Source organism: Coffea arabica, chromosome 11e (assembly GCF_036785885.1).
Source record: "Coffea arabica cultivar ET-39 chromosome 11e, Coffea Arabica ET-39 HiFi, whole genome shotgun sequence".
In the NCBI taxonomy this organism is placed as follows: domain Eukaryota; kingdom Viridiplantae; phylum Streptophyta; class Magnoliopsida; order Gentianales; family Rubiaceae; genus Coffea; species Coffea arabica.
The window spans coordinates 55,555,803-55,573,177 of NC_092331.1; the positions used below are offsets into that span (position 1 = coordinate 55,555,803).

The window sequence follows — 17,375 nt, forward strand, 5'->3', positions numbered from 1 at the left end:
CAAAATGCTAGATCTACAACATTGTGAAATCTCAAATGTAACTTTATTTGGCTTTACAAGAAAAGTTAGGAATTAGGGTTTAGGACCATTGCTGGTGCACCTTTATTCCGCTACTAAATTTCATCCTTCATAATTTGACATGGTTTCTAACCCCCCCCCCCCCCCCCCCCCCCCCAAAAAAAAACAATCATTTACTAGGGTTGGGAAATTAGTTGAAGCCTAATTAATTCAGTAATTTGTGCCATTCAACCCTTTATCTAATTCATTTTCTTTATTTAGTCTGATTGTCAATAGGAAGTAAGATCAACAAATATTGGTAATTGTTTATCACACCCTTTGGTTACTGATTTCTGTTCTGTCATGACTGGTGGAAATTGAGGCTAACATATTGCTTGATTAATTAGGGCTGTGCCATTAATTTCAGGGCTTATGATACAATCCTGTCGTGTGCTATATACATTTATCATTTGTGCCAAAAAAAATAAAAAGAAGAAGAACAGACACATCCTTAATTGTTCAGTAAATTGGTGTAATATCTGCTGTATCTCTGCATCAATAAATTCCCAAAAACCTTGAGCCTTAATACAAGATCTTACAACTACTTATGAAATCATTAAGCCAAATCCAGAAATCAAAATAATTTTGGCGTAAAACTGTGAAGTCATAGAATAGGGGAATTGCCTGGTGGATGCAGCAGCAATGCTTCTGATATTTCTAGCTCCCACATCGATAGCTAAAGACGAAGAGGCGGTAATGGAAAGGCTATAATTAGGCGAACTCAAGAAGAGAAAAAGCATACCTTTCTCGGCCTTTTGGCTAAGATCAAGTGTAGTATCTGTTCTTATCAGTTTAATATCTGATACGTGAGCCATCGGCTCACTCGATATTAACTCAATTTTTTTCATAGGGGAGAGCCCGCTTCGGTAGCTTGCTACCAGGGCTCTCGAGCGTCGCCTTGGCTCTGCACTGCTGCCTTGGCCTGGCGCACCTATCCAAATCTCAGTCCAAAAAATTGTTTACTTGAGAAAGATGAGGGGAAAGAAAAAAAAAAATCTTGTACCAAATTTCTATTATTCCTTTGAAGTTTTTGAGAATCGAATTCCTCCCAATATATATATTTGCTGCATCGAAGTTTACCTGACAAGGAGAAGAGATGTCAGCAATGTATGTAATCTGTCTGGTATGTATGTATGTATATATATATAGGGGACCTGCAATTTTGTAAAGGAGCCCTCAATCTTCAACCTGTCAAAACTCAAAAGAAGGAAAACTGGTGATGCAACTAACACCTTTCAATAAAACAAGACTGCATGGCACAAACTTGAGGCCACTAATGATATATAAGGAGTCAAAAAAAGATTTAATGCAAGTTAAGACGAAAACTTCATGAAAATCAAGTGCGTATGACCACAAGCTTATTGAAATCATGGTTATATTTGCTATTACAAACAATAATTTAGAGTATGCAAAGTTTGTAGTAAGAATAATAAGGGCAGTGGAATGAAAGGGAGCTCCCTTCAGTCCAAGACGCGACAGCAAAAACTGAAAACAGCTCCTGCATCATTGAATCACAAAAACATCATCTCCCTTTGCAATTTCCATAAACATTAATTTGGTTGATGAATTCGTGAACCAATGAGTCAGCAGCTGATTCATCAGCCCTTAGCCTGCCTCGGACTGGACTGGAGAGAGCTCCTTCCTCCATAACCCCCAAAACTCATTCTAAGTAAATAGAAAAACCAATCCCAGTTCGTATTATATGCAACCGAACCCTTGCATGGCCCTAAAACCACCACTTCCATGAAATATTTTAGCTTCTGTAGTGTGATCTATTTTGAGGAGGTATGGAGGGTGGTTAGAAAGAACTGGGGATATATATACATGGGAAGAAGTAAATGACAACAGAGACATGAAAATCTAAGTGAAATACGTACTAAGAAGTGCAGAAGATTGCATAAATAGTGCTCGTGAAAAGGAAATTGGAGAAGGAGACGTATGTCTGATGAGTGCGATACATGGAATGATGGAGCTAGTATAGGTGTCTTTGAAGAGGGGTAGTACTGATTCTTGCACCTGAGAACTGGACAAGTCTTTTGAGCTTCGTACGATAGGAAATGCAGAACATCTAATCATCCAGCTGTGTTGGTTCATGTGACAAGCTAAAAGGTCGATCATTGGAGAACGAGAGCACTGTATAGCATTGTATAGAATCTATACTTGGCAAACGTTGTCTTGATGGTTCTTTTTCCAATAATGGGAAGTCTGCCAGGGAAGGGAAGTGGCTAATAATAGCAACATTTGTTCCCAAACAAGTGGGGAATGCGTAAGGACACAAAACCTCCTAAAATTGTGGTACTTATGATGGTAGTTAAAGGCTTATTATAGACTAAATGACTAGTAATACGTATAGCTTGGGAGCAACTAACTTGTAAATCTAGTTGAGCACTCGAGTGATTGTAAGTTTTGAGTTCAACGAAACATGCAGATGCATGAGGCTGTTTTTGAAGCGAAAAATTACACCTAGATTCAAGATTTTGATTGGGAGCATTTAGTAAGTTACTTGAGTTCAAATTAAGTTAAAAATAAAATATCTCGTAAGAATCTTGAACATAAAGATCAAGAATAATCATTGAATGAATCCATCAAGTTCACTTCGAACTTGATATGAGTCAAGAAAAGTAAAGTTTTGAGCCAAACAGTGATTCTACTACAAGTTAATTAGAACTTGTAGAACTTGTAGAACTTGTAGACAGTAAAGGTTTGGTAGAAGATGTAGACATGCATGATTGATGTTGCCACGCAAACATGCAATTTTCTTCCGAAACCCTTCCCCAAGAACTAGTTTCCCCACAAAAATATTTGTTGCACAAACTATTTACCCATATCCTGCAGAAGTCTGATATCTGAAATTGTGACTGCACGACAACCCCTCAAACCGCCCCCCCCCAACCCCACACACAACACACACACACACACACACAATAGAAACCATAAAATGAAAAGCGAATCATAAGTCCTATGTCTCAAGTTCCAAAATAAAGGAAAAATTCATATAAAATTTGAGTTCAAATTTAGCAATCAGCACATTGTACAAACATGCTGACCCCAACCTAGGATGTTCAATATTATTTAGGGTTAATCGCACTTTATCCCATTTAAGTATAGGCCGTTTCTCATTTTACCCCCCAACGTTTGTTTTTCCTCAGTTTACCCCTTCCGTCAGCAATTGCACCGTTAAAAACTTTAAGATTTCGAATTTACCGTACGAAAAGGGCCGTTGGTTTTAGCAGACAACAATGCCCCTCAATGGTGTCTGATGCTTTTAGCCTACCTTTTCCCTCAAAGAGCCGTTGGTTGGTTGGTTTTAGCCGTTGGTTGGGTTTTATAAAAGGAGGTATTTTGCACCCAATTTTTCTCATACATTCTCAAAGGTTCCAAAGTTTCTAAAATTTCTCTCCAAAGTTCCTAAAATTTCTCTTTGTCAACCAAAAGCATCATAAAATGTCACAAAGTGCTTCAAATGATGTTGGAAGATCACCCCAAAAAATGTGTAGATGTGGTAAAGAGGCACCATTGTGCACGTCTTGGACACTTGAAAATCCGGGAAAAAGATTTTACGGCTGCTCAAATTACAATGTAAGAATTTTTCATTAATAATTTGTTAATATTGTCTTTAATTTTGCTCTATACCTGAATTAGTTAGAAAGAGTTTAAACAACTAATTATTTTTTTAATTTAGAACCGACACGCATGTGGGCACTTTGAATGGGTAGATCCTGAAGTATGTAGCCAAACAAAAGAAGTAAGTGCAGTGCTGCAATCTAGATTGCTGGAGCAAAAGGAGAAACTAATGTACTTGCAAAGGAAGCATGAAAAATTGGCAAATGAGCATGAGAAATTGAAAAGCAGATATGAAGCCTTAAAAACAGAAGTCTGCGTCTTACAAGTTGAAAACCAACAGCTACAGCAACAATACATGATGGTCAAAGCTGCTCGATTTTCATCATGGAGAAAAACACTAGCCATTACATTTCTGATTGCTAGCATTTTGTATATGTACTCTATTTCAGAACCAAAAAGTAACAAAAATCTGCTTTATCTACCATAGTTGTAAGCAAATATGTATGAAAGAAAATTATATTAAGTTAAAAGTATTTTACACATCAGATTACATCTTAGCATGTGTCTGCATGGCCACCCAAACAAAGGCCATTTTAGTAGAACCCAGCCAAAATATGATTCTAGAACATGTCCAAATAATGGGAAAAGAAAAACAACATCAGCATTTCTAACATTGCTGCAAAGGTAACTTCAAATACTAGCAATGACAAAAATAGCAACAGCAACACCATTTCACATCAAAACACATTCAGGTGTGCGCATAACTGTTGAACGTCCAGTTGCAGCAGTTGAAGATCCTTGGGTAGAAAACACAGCATCTCCAAATCTAATACTCTTGGTTTGAACCTACATGGATGAGGGGCATCTTAGTGCATCAAACTACTACTAGGGGTGGTAGCATGTAAACATAGCCAAAAGACTTGAACTCACCATTCCAGTTTTAGTAGCACCTGAATTGGTTTTAGAACTTCCAGTTTTAGCATCACCCAACTTGGTTCTTGGTCTTTTAGTTGTTACTGAAGTGGTTGCTTTTGAACTTGTACATGGTACGCTGGTGGGAGCAACAACAGTAGTTGAACTCAAATTGGCACCAGATGTAGGTGTTCTTGTCCACTGTATCATCAATAGGAAACAATAAGTGAGCACGTATAAAATGGCCATGCATGCAGAGTTTTAAAATGTAGGCTTACCAGTTGGGTTGGAGGGGGCTGGCCAGTCTTTGAAGTACTTGGAATCTGCATAATAAAGGTAGTTTTTAATCATTGCAAGTGTCTAAAATTAAATTAGTTACATACAAATACAAAAGGAACTCACCATGCTAGACTCAAATGGGATATATGTTTTACTTGTTAATATCCCTTGACCATTCCAAAGTCCAATGCCACATAGTGGCCCATTGTTATGGTCTGAACCCCTACCCTTACCCCTGCCCCTACCTCTACCTCTCATTTTAGCTCTAGTTGGGCCTCTTGCAGTTGTAGATTTAGTCACATCAGCATTTTGCACAACATCAGCATCAGTATTTCTCTCAACAACAGCATCAGCATTTGTAGAGTGGCCTCAACCAGCTCCTCTCCCTCGTTTAGTAGGCCCTTGCATCTTGCAATACATCAAAAAATGACAGTCAGATGTAGATAGAAAAAAGCCAAGCAACATATATTGATTGAAGTTACCTGTGCAGTCACTGATTTTCTTTGCCTCACAAATGAACAACCAGTGACCTTGCAACTTCTGGCATTGTGGTCAGTATGACCACAATGACTGCAGTGAATTGGCAGCCCTACTTTAGATAGTTTTCCAACATGTAAGTCCTCCAATGGAGCCTTTTTTCTAACTTTCTTAGGCCTGCCTGGAGCTATCTTCCTACGAGGTGGGAGTAATGTATCACTGCTAGCATTCACCCAATTTGTTTGGTCTGGCATAGGCATAACAACACCAGCATATGCCTTTACATATGTTTCTACTGAGTAGCAATTATCAACATATGCATATGGATCTTTGTTGTCTTGCACAAGTCCAGCACATGCATGGACACATGGAATTCCTGTCATATCCCACTCATTACATGTGCAAGACCTTTGAACTGCATTAACAGCAAAAGTTCCTACTATACCAGTCACCTCATACACCTCTCTTGTAGACACAAGTGCATCAAACTGAGCTACATGTTTTTTCCTCTCTTCAATTTTCTGACAGATCCTCGGACAAATATGAGACTTCACCTTCTGAATCCAGTCTCTTTTTTCTTGAAATCTGCACATAATCTGTCTTCGAATGGCCTCAAACATAGTCAAAATAGGCTCTTCCCTAGCATCCTTAATGTATTGATTGAAGCTCTCACATATATTATTACTTAAAAGGTCACATTTTGTCCTTGGAGAAAAGGTGTGTCTGGCCCATAGGTTAGCTGGTATGGAACTAAGCCATGCATGTGCTTCTGGGGCTACTAAATGTAACTCTCTCATTTTGCTTTCATAATGACAGGGTAAATAAGCCCTGGCTGCCCCCCACATTAAATCTCTTAGGTGTTTATCCTTGAATTTCAGTTTGAAATTAGCATACATGTGTCTAACACAGAATCGATGCTCCACTCCAGGATACTTATTCTCAATGCAATCAATTAATCCCTGACATAAAAACATAAATAACAGAATTAGTGAAAGGAGTGAGTGAGGAATAAAGGAAAGTAAATCAGATTGTAGTGGTGCTGACCTTTTGTCGATCTGATAGAAACACCCAACCCCTTTCAATTGGAGTGCCAATGGCATCAGTAAGGCTGTCCAAAAACCACCCCCAACTATCTTTGCATTCAGATTCAACAAGTGCCATAGCAATTGGGAACATCTGGTTATTAGCATCCCTACCAATTGCAGACATAAGCTGTCCTCCCATGATCCCCTTAAGGTGACATGCATCCAGTCCTATTACAGGCCTACATGCATTTACAAAATCTTCTTTTTGTGCAGTAAACATCACAAACATTCTCTTGAAGATTGGACTTTTACAAATATTGGACTTTTCAGTTACAATAAATGCCACTGAACCTGGATTTCTTTGTAAAAGTGTAGCACAATAGTCTCTTAATCTTGCATACTGCTTTGCACATGACCCTTTCACTGCTTCCTCTGCTTTCTCTCTTGCTCTATACATTTGAGAGTTTGTACAGTTCAGGTTATACTTCCTTTTTATGCTCTTCTTGAACCCTTTTACTTTCATATCCGGATGGTCAGCAATCTCCTCCATAAACATCCTAGACAGCCACCTAGAATTTGCACTCTTGTTCTTGAAAGACCATGGACATCTATGAGGTACGCCTTTAATGGACTTCACTTGAAGTGTAACTTTGCTTCCATTATAGCCACTAGCATATATTCTCCATCCATATTTATTTGAACATATAACCACAGCTTTATCTTTGTCATTCTTAGTGAAGGTAACTTCAAACCCATTCAAAATTGAATACATTCTAACTGCAGCTCTAAAATCATAAATATTGCTAAAAATTCTGCCTACAGTCAATTCAGGATTTTTTAGATCCCTTTCCATGTTAAACTCAGGAAATTCATGCTCCATGCCTTCATCATTTGAATCATAAACTGGTTTAAGTATTTCATCATCACTAACATCTTCATCATCGACCAGTTTTCCATGACCTTTGGAGTTAAGGTATGCATTATATTCTTCACTAATCAATGCCACATACTTAGCATAATCAGTCTGTTTTAGGTGACAATCTACTTCACCACCATCCCTCTCTACATCATCTATAGGGTCACATGCGTCATTTAAATCATCCCCATCTAGGAAAAAATCAAAGTCAGAGTCATATTCAACTTCCCTACAACCATCCCTATCACCTTCCTGTGAAGCATCTGAAGCATCACTTTCGGCCTCATCATTTTGGGGTTGATCAGCATTAGGATTTAGATTTTGTTTACCATTAACCTCAATATTATCCTCTGCAACAGTTCTATCAGCATGCAAATCTTCTTCAGGGATCTCACCAACATAAAGTTGTATGATGTTTTGAGTTCTATTTACCTCAAACATTTCTATAACAATCTGGTCACTGTTTAACAGTTTAAGACCAACCTTAAAGTCAAGATTCCTAACCCTATAGTACACCTCTGTTTCATGTGATATTCCAGCATCTTTAAAAGCATCTCTTAACTCAAAAATTGACATCAAATGAGGGTCAACATCATCAAAATTAGCAACTTCTCCCCCCACATACTGTAAATTTGGGACATAGGCAAAATGGCCTCCGTAGTGAACCTCTAAAACATAGGTTTTGAAGTCCATTCTTCTGTAATCACACAAAGGTAATTGTTTTTAGTGCATGCACAGGTAATACAGAGCAAGTATCTTTTATTGTCCCACAAAAATAAAAAATCCTAGTTTGTCTATCTAATAGCCAACATATAACCATCCAAATAAACAAAAAATCCAGCAAATTAATAATTAAAAAAGACAAACCCATCGTTTTCCATCCTAACCCGACAATGACTTGTTATGAACTTTAAGGGACCACACTAACAGATTTCAAACAAATAATTGTCTACATATTAAAGCCCATGCAGTCATTAAAAAAACCCATACCATTGTTTCTGTGCAATAAAATTGATTAACAATTAGAAATTTCTAAAATCGAGAAAAAATTGCAAAATCGAACCTCATAGATCTGCCCAAGCTCTCATAATCTCCTTTCACAATCTTCAAATTCAATTCTGCCGTCTGTTAACAACCACATCAATTACCCATTTTTTCATTCAAGATTGCACCAGAATTTTCAATTTTGTTAGTGGACGTTTTGCTAAGGCTTCGGGCACCAGTGAAGAGAAAGTAACCCGACAAAGAAAAAAAGGAAGAGAAAGTGACCCGACATAGTCAAAAGGGGACCTTTGTCTGTTCTGTTCCCTAATTTCTTTTTCTTTTTCTGTCCCATGCCAGATGGAGGGAAATTTCCCTCCATTATTTCAGGGTAATTTTGGAAACTTGCATTTCATAAACCAGCGTATATGGGTATTTTGGGTTGTTCAATGTTTTCATAAAGATATTATTGTCTTTTCAATATTCCGTTTATGTCCATTAGAGTTGACTGTTAGTTTTTGGGGTAGACTGAGGAAAAACAAACGTTGGGGGGTAAAGTGAGAAACAGCCTATACTTAAAGGGGATAAAGTGCGATTAACCCTATTATTTATAGTAAAGTCATTCTAACTGGCTGGTTCACTGTCCTAACCAATCTAGTCCCTCTCCAACCACATCCTTAAAGATCCCAATGCCTCGAAGGGTTTATTAAACAACACTTGAGGGTGGCGAACTTGCAATGATCCATCGAATTGGTCGAAATTTAACTAGAGAGGGAATACTGTGCATATCGTCCTTGTTTGCAGAAGGAAGATTATATTCTCGAGTTTTTGCTGAAACTTTTTTTTGCCTTTGAAAAAGTTATTGATGGATTAGATGACTCGCAGTCTCCTCCTCCTTTTTAGTGGGACCTTTTGATGAATTCTTGAGAATCCGACAGAGTTTAGCTAAGCATTCTCGAGTTATCATTTCACTTGTCAACTCAACTTCTTTGCCTGTTGGATTCTGCTACTCTTCTGCTCGCTTGCTTGCCAGAATTTTTGTTCATTCTCACTGTTTAGACCTTCACACAGCATGTGATCTTTTTGTTTTGTTTTCAACAAGTACATACATTCTAGTTCGGTGTAAATTAAGGGCGATCCTAAGTTGAATTCCAAGCAGAGTTTTTCTGTCAAGTAGGAATCCTAACTCTTAAGATGAATTACTAGTTCTTACTATTTTTTTTGGTTCTTATTTTAGTTCTTACATTTCTTGATGAAGAACAAAAAAGAAATTCCTTCTCTAAAAAAAGAAGAAGAAGAAGAAATTAAGATTGGCTTATAAGTTATAACACCTTTCATCCAATCAGAAATTGCCTTACAATTTCTTAACATATTCCCAAACTCTGGGCAGGCTGAATATGAAGAATCAATAAGTAAATACTCAAATGGTAATAACTTTAAAACCGAGTACATGCAATGGATATGCAATCAACAAATAAACGAACATATTAACTTTTAATTTTTTTTTAAATAAAATACTTAGAAGACTTTAAGTAAGCACCAAAACCTTGCATATAACACTTAAAATTGATGTAATCCAGTAGTTTAGAGGCTCAGAGCTCGATTACAACTGTCTTAATCCACCTCCTCGCTTGTTCTTTTCTCTTCTTTTTCTTTGAAAGAAAAAAATCATCTACAAAAATTCTTCCAAAAACTAAGCGACTCAGACATGAAAATGGCAAAAAAAGGATAGATTCATCTTCTACTTTGTTTTTCATCGCACAAAATCATGTGTTGTGTAGTATATTATTTTCCAACAAAAAGAATCTAGAAAAAGAATCTTCGGAAAGTTTGGATAGTTTTCCTAGTAATAAAAATAAGGCAAAAGTCTTAAAAGAAAAAACAGAAAGGGAGATTAAAAATAACTGGCCTAGGCTTAAGAATCTGGGCCAAGAGCACAAAAATCAGATCCTGGGCCAGATAACATTAAATGGACTAAAGTTGGGCCAAAATCATGGGCATGCTGCTGCTCATTTTGACGACAGACTGGAGTTGGAAGGCCCTTATGAATACAATAGAGATTAATTCTATTGCAACTGTAGATTTTAACGCTCGCGCCCGACAGTGTAGTGTTTGATTACACGGAAAAATTTGAAAAAATTTTAAAAGAATTGGTTATTTTTAGTCCATATATTAGTATTTGGTTAGCAGGGAAAAAATTTTTTTGCACTTTTTTGTATCTCATGAATTATGCAGAAAATTGAAAGAAAATAGTTGGTTAGACACGAAAATATGAATAATTGTCACTATTATCAGCAATTTTATTTTCCCTCAAAAATTTTCTTAGCTTACTCAAAGTGGGATTTTCATCTTCTTTTATTCTATTGTCCTATACATTACTTTCTCACGCAACTCCTCCCCTATTCAAAATTTAACTATTAAAAATTTTGATAAAAAAATATTATAATACTTTTTTATATATATATATAAGTAAATAAATTTGTACAAATAATTCATTATTCAAACAAACTATATCTTTTCCTAAATGAAATAGTATTGTAAAAGAATTTTTTTGCAAAATGGATGACGTCATTATCCATGGATTCTCGCACCACATCGGATCTTCCATCCCATTAGTTTATGTAATTTGGCGAATTAATTAACTAGAAAATTCCATTTTCCCTTCTTCTTCCGTTGACATTGACGGCTGTGTTTTATTTCCTTCCTTTAAAAAAGCTTGTGGCTTCAAGCTCGATGTCACCATCATTCTCAACTTGCTTTCCTGAGTGGGTTACCAATTAAAAAATCAAAAGAAAAAGGAGAAGAAGAAAAAAAATTAACGCAACTTCATCAAATTATTCCTGTGAGACTCCTTCCGGAAAGAACCCATTATTCCCATTTATTCCAGGAAATTTCTTTCCTTGAATGTTTCTGGTGTCCTTGTATGAAGTTTGTTTTTTGGCAGTTTGTGGGATTTAAGACGAGCCCTTTTGACTACTGAAGGTAAGATTCGATTTTCTTAATTGGTTTGTGATTCTTTTATTATTTCTGTTCCTGATTTTTGTGCTCTAGTTTGTTGTTCTGTGATTATATTGTGGTGTTTGCTTCTCATCTTTGTTTAAATTCTTGCTCAAATCAGTTCAATTTGCGATCCTATGTCAAATTCCAGGATGCTGTTGATTTCGTTAGATCCCTTAACACCAATTCCTGTATTCTAATTAATCTTCAGAAGCCCTCATTAACTTTTGATTTTTTTGAAAAAATTTTTTTGCTTTCAATGTTTTACTGTTGCGTTTTAATTGTCTTAGCTTTATTGCTGCAATTGTGTTCTTGAGCTCTTCTACTGGACTAAATTACTGTAGAACTTGATTTTAAACAATTTGTATTTGGTTTGTTGGCTTGTTTCTATCGGTGGTTGAGCCTCATTCATGTTTTGCTAATTTTTCGAATTTTTCTTTTCCTTTCGTAGCAGAAGATAGCAGAAGGATATTGTTGATACTCTGGAAAAGGGAAAGATATTGATCTTGGTATAAATTTGTTTGAGGAAAAGATGTCGCGGTATTTGACTGAGATATATAATGACAACATAAAATCTAGGGAGGAGGATATTGTAGATGCTGTATTCCCTTTGCTGAAACTCCTGTCGCTTACGTTATTTGGATTAGTTCTTGCTCATAAGAATGTACAGATTATCCCTAAGGAAACATTCAAGTTACTCAGCAAGCTAGTTTTTGTACTTTTCCTGCCTTGTCTAATCTTTACTCAATTGGGGAAATCTATTACGGTTGCAAACTTCACAAGTTGGTGGTTTATTCCTGTTAATGTGTTAATTAGCACTGTAGTTGGTTGCATTTTGGGGTTCTTAGTAGTAATCATATGTCGCCCGCCTCCAGAGCTGACTAGATTCACCATCATTATGACCGCATTTGGTAATACTGGGAATCTTCATCTTGCGATTGTTGGTACTGTTTGTCATAATGAGGATAATCCCTTTGGACCTGATTGCCATAATAGAGGCGTGTCTTATGCCTCGTTTGCTCAATGGGTTGCTGTGATACTCGTTTACACTTTTGTGTATCATATGATGGAACCTCCACTGCAGTATTATGAAATTCTTGAACAAGGGGGTCAAAATGATGAGCAAGAGCAACCACAGAGTGCCGATATCAGTAGACCTCTCCTTGTGGAAGCTGAATGGCCTGGCATTGAGGACAAAGAAACCGAACATTCCAAAACACCTTTTATTGCTAATGTTTTCAAGAGTATCTCAAACGTATCAGAGATGACTCTCCCAGATGTTGAAAACGCAAGTAAAGGAAACACCGATAGTCCTAAGTCCATTAGGTGTCTAGCAGCACCCCGAGTTGTCCGAAAGATTAAAGTTGTTGCTGAACACACGCCAATACGGTCCATACTTCAACCCCCAACAGCTGCTTCTTTGTTAGCCATAATTATTGGCATGATTCCTCAGGTCAAGGCTTTTGTTTTTGGGAGTGATGCACCTCTGGCTTTCATTACTGACAGCTTCGGGATCTTAGCTGGTGCTATGGTGCCCTCTGTGATGCTTATTCTCGGGGGTATGCTTGCCGAGGGGCCCAATAAATCTAGACTTGGGCTGCGTACCATGATTGGTATCATTGTGGCAAGACTGCTGGTGCTTCCTCTACTCGGGATTGGCATTGTGGCTTTGGCTGATAAGCTACATATCCTTGTTCATGATGATAAAATGTTTAGATTTGTGCTTTTGTTGCAGTACACAACACCAAGTGCAATCTTATTGGGAGCAATTGCCAGCTTAAGAGGTTATGCAGTGAGTGAGTCCTCAGCGCTTCTCTTCTGGCAGCATTTGTTTGCTTTGTTCTCCCTTTCATTGTATCTTGTCATTTATTTTAAATTATTATAACATTTTTAAAGTTAGAGATTTCCCTTTAGGTGCCTTCTTTGTTCTAGATGGTTGGCTTGCATACTTTTGATGCTAAATGCCGACTGCAATGATAGTAGTACCTTTTGTTTTCAGCACACTCTCGCTCTGTTTGTGTCTGGAAAGCTTATTCTTCTAAATTTGGGATTTTCTTTCAGCTAAATGTGGTGGGCACCACTTGTACGCTTGATTGATCAAGTATTCTACATCAATGAATTTCACTTTGTGTGTGGAACATCCTAGTTTTCTTGTTTTTGCACTTGATAAATTGATCAAATGCATGGATAACTTTTCTCTGGACTAAAATTTGAGAGATAGTAGAATGTCAATTTGGAATAGCAATTTCCAGAATGAAAAAAAATAAAAGGTCATGGTGCTGTAAACGAAGGTTGGTCCAGTTGATGTGAAGATTTAGAAGAACAAGGTTGTTGAGAACTAGTATCCAGAAGTTGCATGTATTGTTTCTTTCTCTCTTAAAATGTTGCTTGTTAAAAACAATCTCACGTTAGGGCAACAAAATACTACTCAGATATAGAAGAGAGATCAGGAGCATGGTGCTCTTTCTAACTCCCCGTGTGAATGTGTTGCTCCTTTTAGGTGTTCTTTAACATATTCTCTTGCAAATTGTTCATTCCATTTTTGCCATGGACGTTTGTAATGGCAATCCTCGTAAGCAGAAAGAGTCTCGCGGATCGACTGTAATTTTATTAAGGGTAATGGCATCTTCAGAGAAGAACTTGACAAGTTGAAGCTCACCTGCATGTCCATAGCATCCTGTTGTTAACTTTAAGATGTTGGAGTGGATAATCTATAACTTTTGTCTAACTTTCTAATTTCCCTAACTCTGCCTGTGTCCAATGGCCATTTCAAGTTTACCCCTAACTTCTTTGGGAAATCCCCTAATCAAGGAAGTCCATCCAAGCAATCTTATGTCTACTTCCATGTTGAAACTTCCAGGACTGACTGCTTCAGTCGATGAAGTTGAGGAAGTTCAAGAAGCAAATAATTGCTTCCAGCCGGCTAACCTCCTTATAGTTAGATACTTTAAGAACCTCTAGGTTTGACAGGCAGCAGGAAAGTCCGGGAAGAACCATTCTTGAGGATGCTATCATGCCATCCCTGCCAGACCTCTACTTCGACAAGCAGTGGGACATTAGTTTTACAGGGGGAGAAATCTCAAGTGAGACCATATTCGCATCGCACACGATGAGGGATTCCAATTTAAGACAGAAGCAGATCTCCAGGTGTTTCAGTGCAGGAAATGGAGCAGAAACCTCCACATTTACCAAATCATCCGATTCATGTACCAGCAGACATTCAAGAAATTGGCAGTTGATGACCCTTTTCAAAACCAGTTCTTTAAGGCACATTAAGTCGATCAGTGCACTGTCAAGCCCGCGGTAGGCACAAGTAAGAGGTTCTGAGAACCTACTCGTGATGTCCAAATCCAGTGTTTGCAGCTTCCTAGCAAACGCAAACTGAAGCCATTCATCAATAGCTTATCAAGAAGTTTCGCCCAAACAAAAATGAATCGTGAACTCCTCCAACTCGGAGGCCTCTTGCGATTTCAATACATTTTCCACCCATTTCACCATCTCGATTCTCTCATTTTCGAGTGAACTCATCGCTTCCATTTCTGGTTTCCATGAGGTGCCTAGCTTGTCTAATGCTCCATAACCATCAAAATCAATACGAGGAGAATACATACGTCCACAGATTTATCCACCCTTTGGACACAGCACTTGTTCTAACAGCTTCTCTAATGGTTAGGACAGACAGGGATGTAGACTAGAACATCATCCGGTAGCTGACTGATATGATCCTTGAAACTTGAGTAGAGGCCTCTTTCAATAAATGAGTAGCAAAGGTGATGCATTAATTTTTCTCGAATGTCAAAATATGATCACGTTGAATCAACTAAAACAAGCGAAGTGTTTCCTTAATAAAGGCAAGGTAATGCATTATTGGTAGCAACAAAAAAATTAGATTTATTGGCTAAGTTGTTGAGAATGCTAAGTATTAACTATTATATATATTTATAAAATTAGATTTACAATATATATTTATATATATAGGCACCCCTTCCATGAGAATTATACTTGTGGGAGGGAAGCAAACATTTGTCAAAGAATAAACCCCAAATCAGACTTATCCTCTACTTAATTGGATGATGATTTAATGAAACATATACCGAGTCCTTTTTAAGCTTGTGCTTTAAATTAACAAGCAATGCTGTAAATTCCTGATTTTTATTTTGATTGGTGTTGATTATGATCCTTTGCATCATCTTCTCACCATTAGTTACTAAGTCATCGAGTAATTCAATTTCAACCCACATGAAACTCGTTTCTTTTTCTGTTTTTTTTTGGTATGACGACAGTAAAAAGTAAGGATGATTTCCAGGCTTATGTCAAAGCTGACCATTTTTTTCAGTTTTTTCCCTTTTTTTTCTGGTTATCAAATACTTATCAAAATATTAGTCTGATCATGGAATGACTTGCTGTTGAATAGACTCGATCTTCAAAAATTCAATAATTCAGATTGTACTGCATTATCTCAATGGTGTGGCACGATTTGAATCATTGATCCTTTAAAATTACATCTACCCAAATTTTGTCCTTATGAAATTGGGAATTGCCTTCTTTCCGTTCCAATTAGGGATGTACGCGAGCCGAATCATAATCGAGTAGCTCGCGAGTAGCTCGGTCAACGGCTTGGCTTGAACTCGGGTTGACCGAGCTCGACCGAGTTCGAGCCGAGTCTCGAGCTACTCGATTGTCATTCGAGTCGAGTTTCGAGCTAATATTTTGAGGCTCGAGACTTGTCGAGCTACTCGTCGAATTGGGAGTATTTAAATAATATATTTATAATTTAAATAATATATATGTATTATAATTATAAAATGACCATTATGGGTATAAGTTTTACGGAATTTACATTCGAGTCGAGTAAAAAAGCTTGATTAGACTCGACTTGATAAGACTTGACTAAAGGTCGAGCTTTATCGAGTCGAGTCTCGAGTTTAAAGCGAGTTTCTCGAGTCAAGTTTCGAGTATCGATTTTTTGTACTCGGTTGAACTCGAGCCTAGATATATATGAGTCGAGTCAAGCTCGAGTATAGCAATACTCGAGTTTGACTTGGCTCGATTACATCGCTAGTTCCAATTATACTCGAACTTGACTCGACTCGATTACATCCCTAGTTCCAATTTTATCGGATGTCCCATCCCCGAAGGGACGCCTTCTTCTCGTCGGACACGGCACGGTTCTGCGCAAATGGAGATCAACTTTGACACGAAAAACAAACAAATAAATAACAAGACCCATGTTTTTTGTACTTGAAAAAACATGTAACGCGTTAGTTTGGTTTATAGATTTTTAAGTTCTTCCGTCTTCCACACACCCATGTTTTGACTTTATGGTTATTTCGTGGGTTTAATTTGTAATTGCTCAAGGTATTCCTATCCCATGAATTCCATCTTTAATTTTGACTGTCTTTTTAGAAGGAGGAATATCCAAATGAAAGAAAGCTCAGTCATATGCAAAACCTGGGTATACGTGATGCACGACTTCTTTCTTTCGTCGTCAACCCGTTTAAAAGTTTGAAGCCCCCTCTTTAGCTAAAATGTTGTTTGAAATTAAGTTCATGCATCCCTAAGATTTATTCAATACGCTTCCTTTGATTGAGAAGAAGCAAAGTTGAATAGTACTTTTACCTTGCTTGTATTAGTGCCGAATTTCTACGAACAAGGATGAACAAATTTCGTGCCAATTTCTATGGTCACTTGATGGCTTCTTCTTAAAAGGTTCATAGTCATGATTGGTAAAAAAAAAAAAAAAAAATTGCAAGATTCATATCATTGTGTATGCATAGTTTTTAACACCAGGTGTATAAGATTCATAAAAATTTGTTTCATATTTAATTTATGTTTTAAATTTATGAATGTATACCTAGTGAAATTAGACAAAATCGATAAAAACACGGTTGTCAAATCATTAAAAAGGGCCCTTTTCCTTCTTTTTATTTCCAAGGCATTTTGCCTCATTCATGTACCTTAGGAGTTGTTTTCAATAAAAATAACAAGAAGAGCTTTGTGAAAAGCCAACGAAGCAGTATATTTGGTACAATTATACTTTATGCCAAAAGCATAGGGTGATGGTGAAATGTACTGCCAAAATAGCCAACAACATGACATATTGATGGCTCTTTACACTGTTCCAAATTGACGAGCCAAAATCAAAGTGATGCTGAGTGATCGAGAAT

The 17,375-nt window shown here is 37.2% G+C and overlaps 1 protein-coding gene and 1 non-coding gene across 3 annotated transcripts; both read left to right on the top strand.

Annotated features, from left to right (window-relative positions):
* The first annotated feature begins 795 nt into the window (after positions 1–795).
* LOC113719790 (U2 spliceosomal RNA) lies at positions 796–993 on the top strand. Its single transcript, XR_003455035.1, has one exon. It is a non-coding gene; the product is annotated as a U2 spliceosomal RNA (small nuclear RNA).
* Positions 994–10,861: 9,868 nt separating this feature from the next.
* Positions 10,862–13,346, top strand: LOC113719522 (protein PIN-LIKES 2). Of its 2 annotated transcripts, none has more exons than XM_027244738.2 (2): positions 10,862–11,193; positions 11,660–13,346. In XM_027244738.2, the coding sequence occupies exon 2, from the start codon at positions 11,741–11,743 to the stop codon at positions 13,091–13,093; it is 1,353 nt and encodes a 450-aa protein (XP_027100539.1). In that variant the 5' UTR covers positions 10,862–11,193; positions 11,660–11,740; the 3' UTR covers positions 13,094–13,346. The 2 variants fall into 2 exon arrangements, with proteins under 2 accessions (XP_027100539.1, XP_027100538.1); XM_027244737.2 differs by having other exon boundaries at positions 11,663–13,346.
* Positions 13,347–17,375: the final 4,029 nt, after the last annotated feature.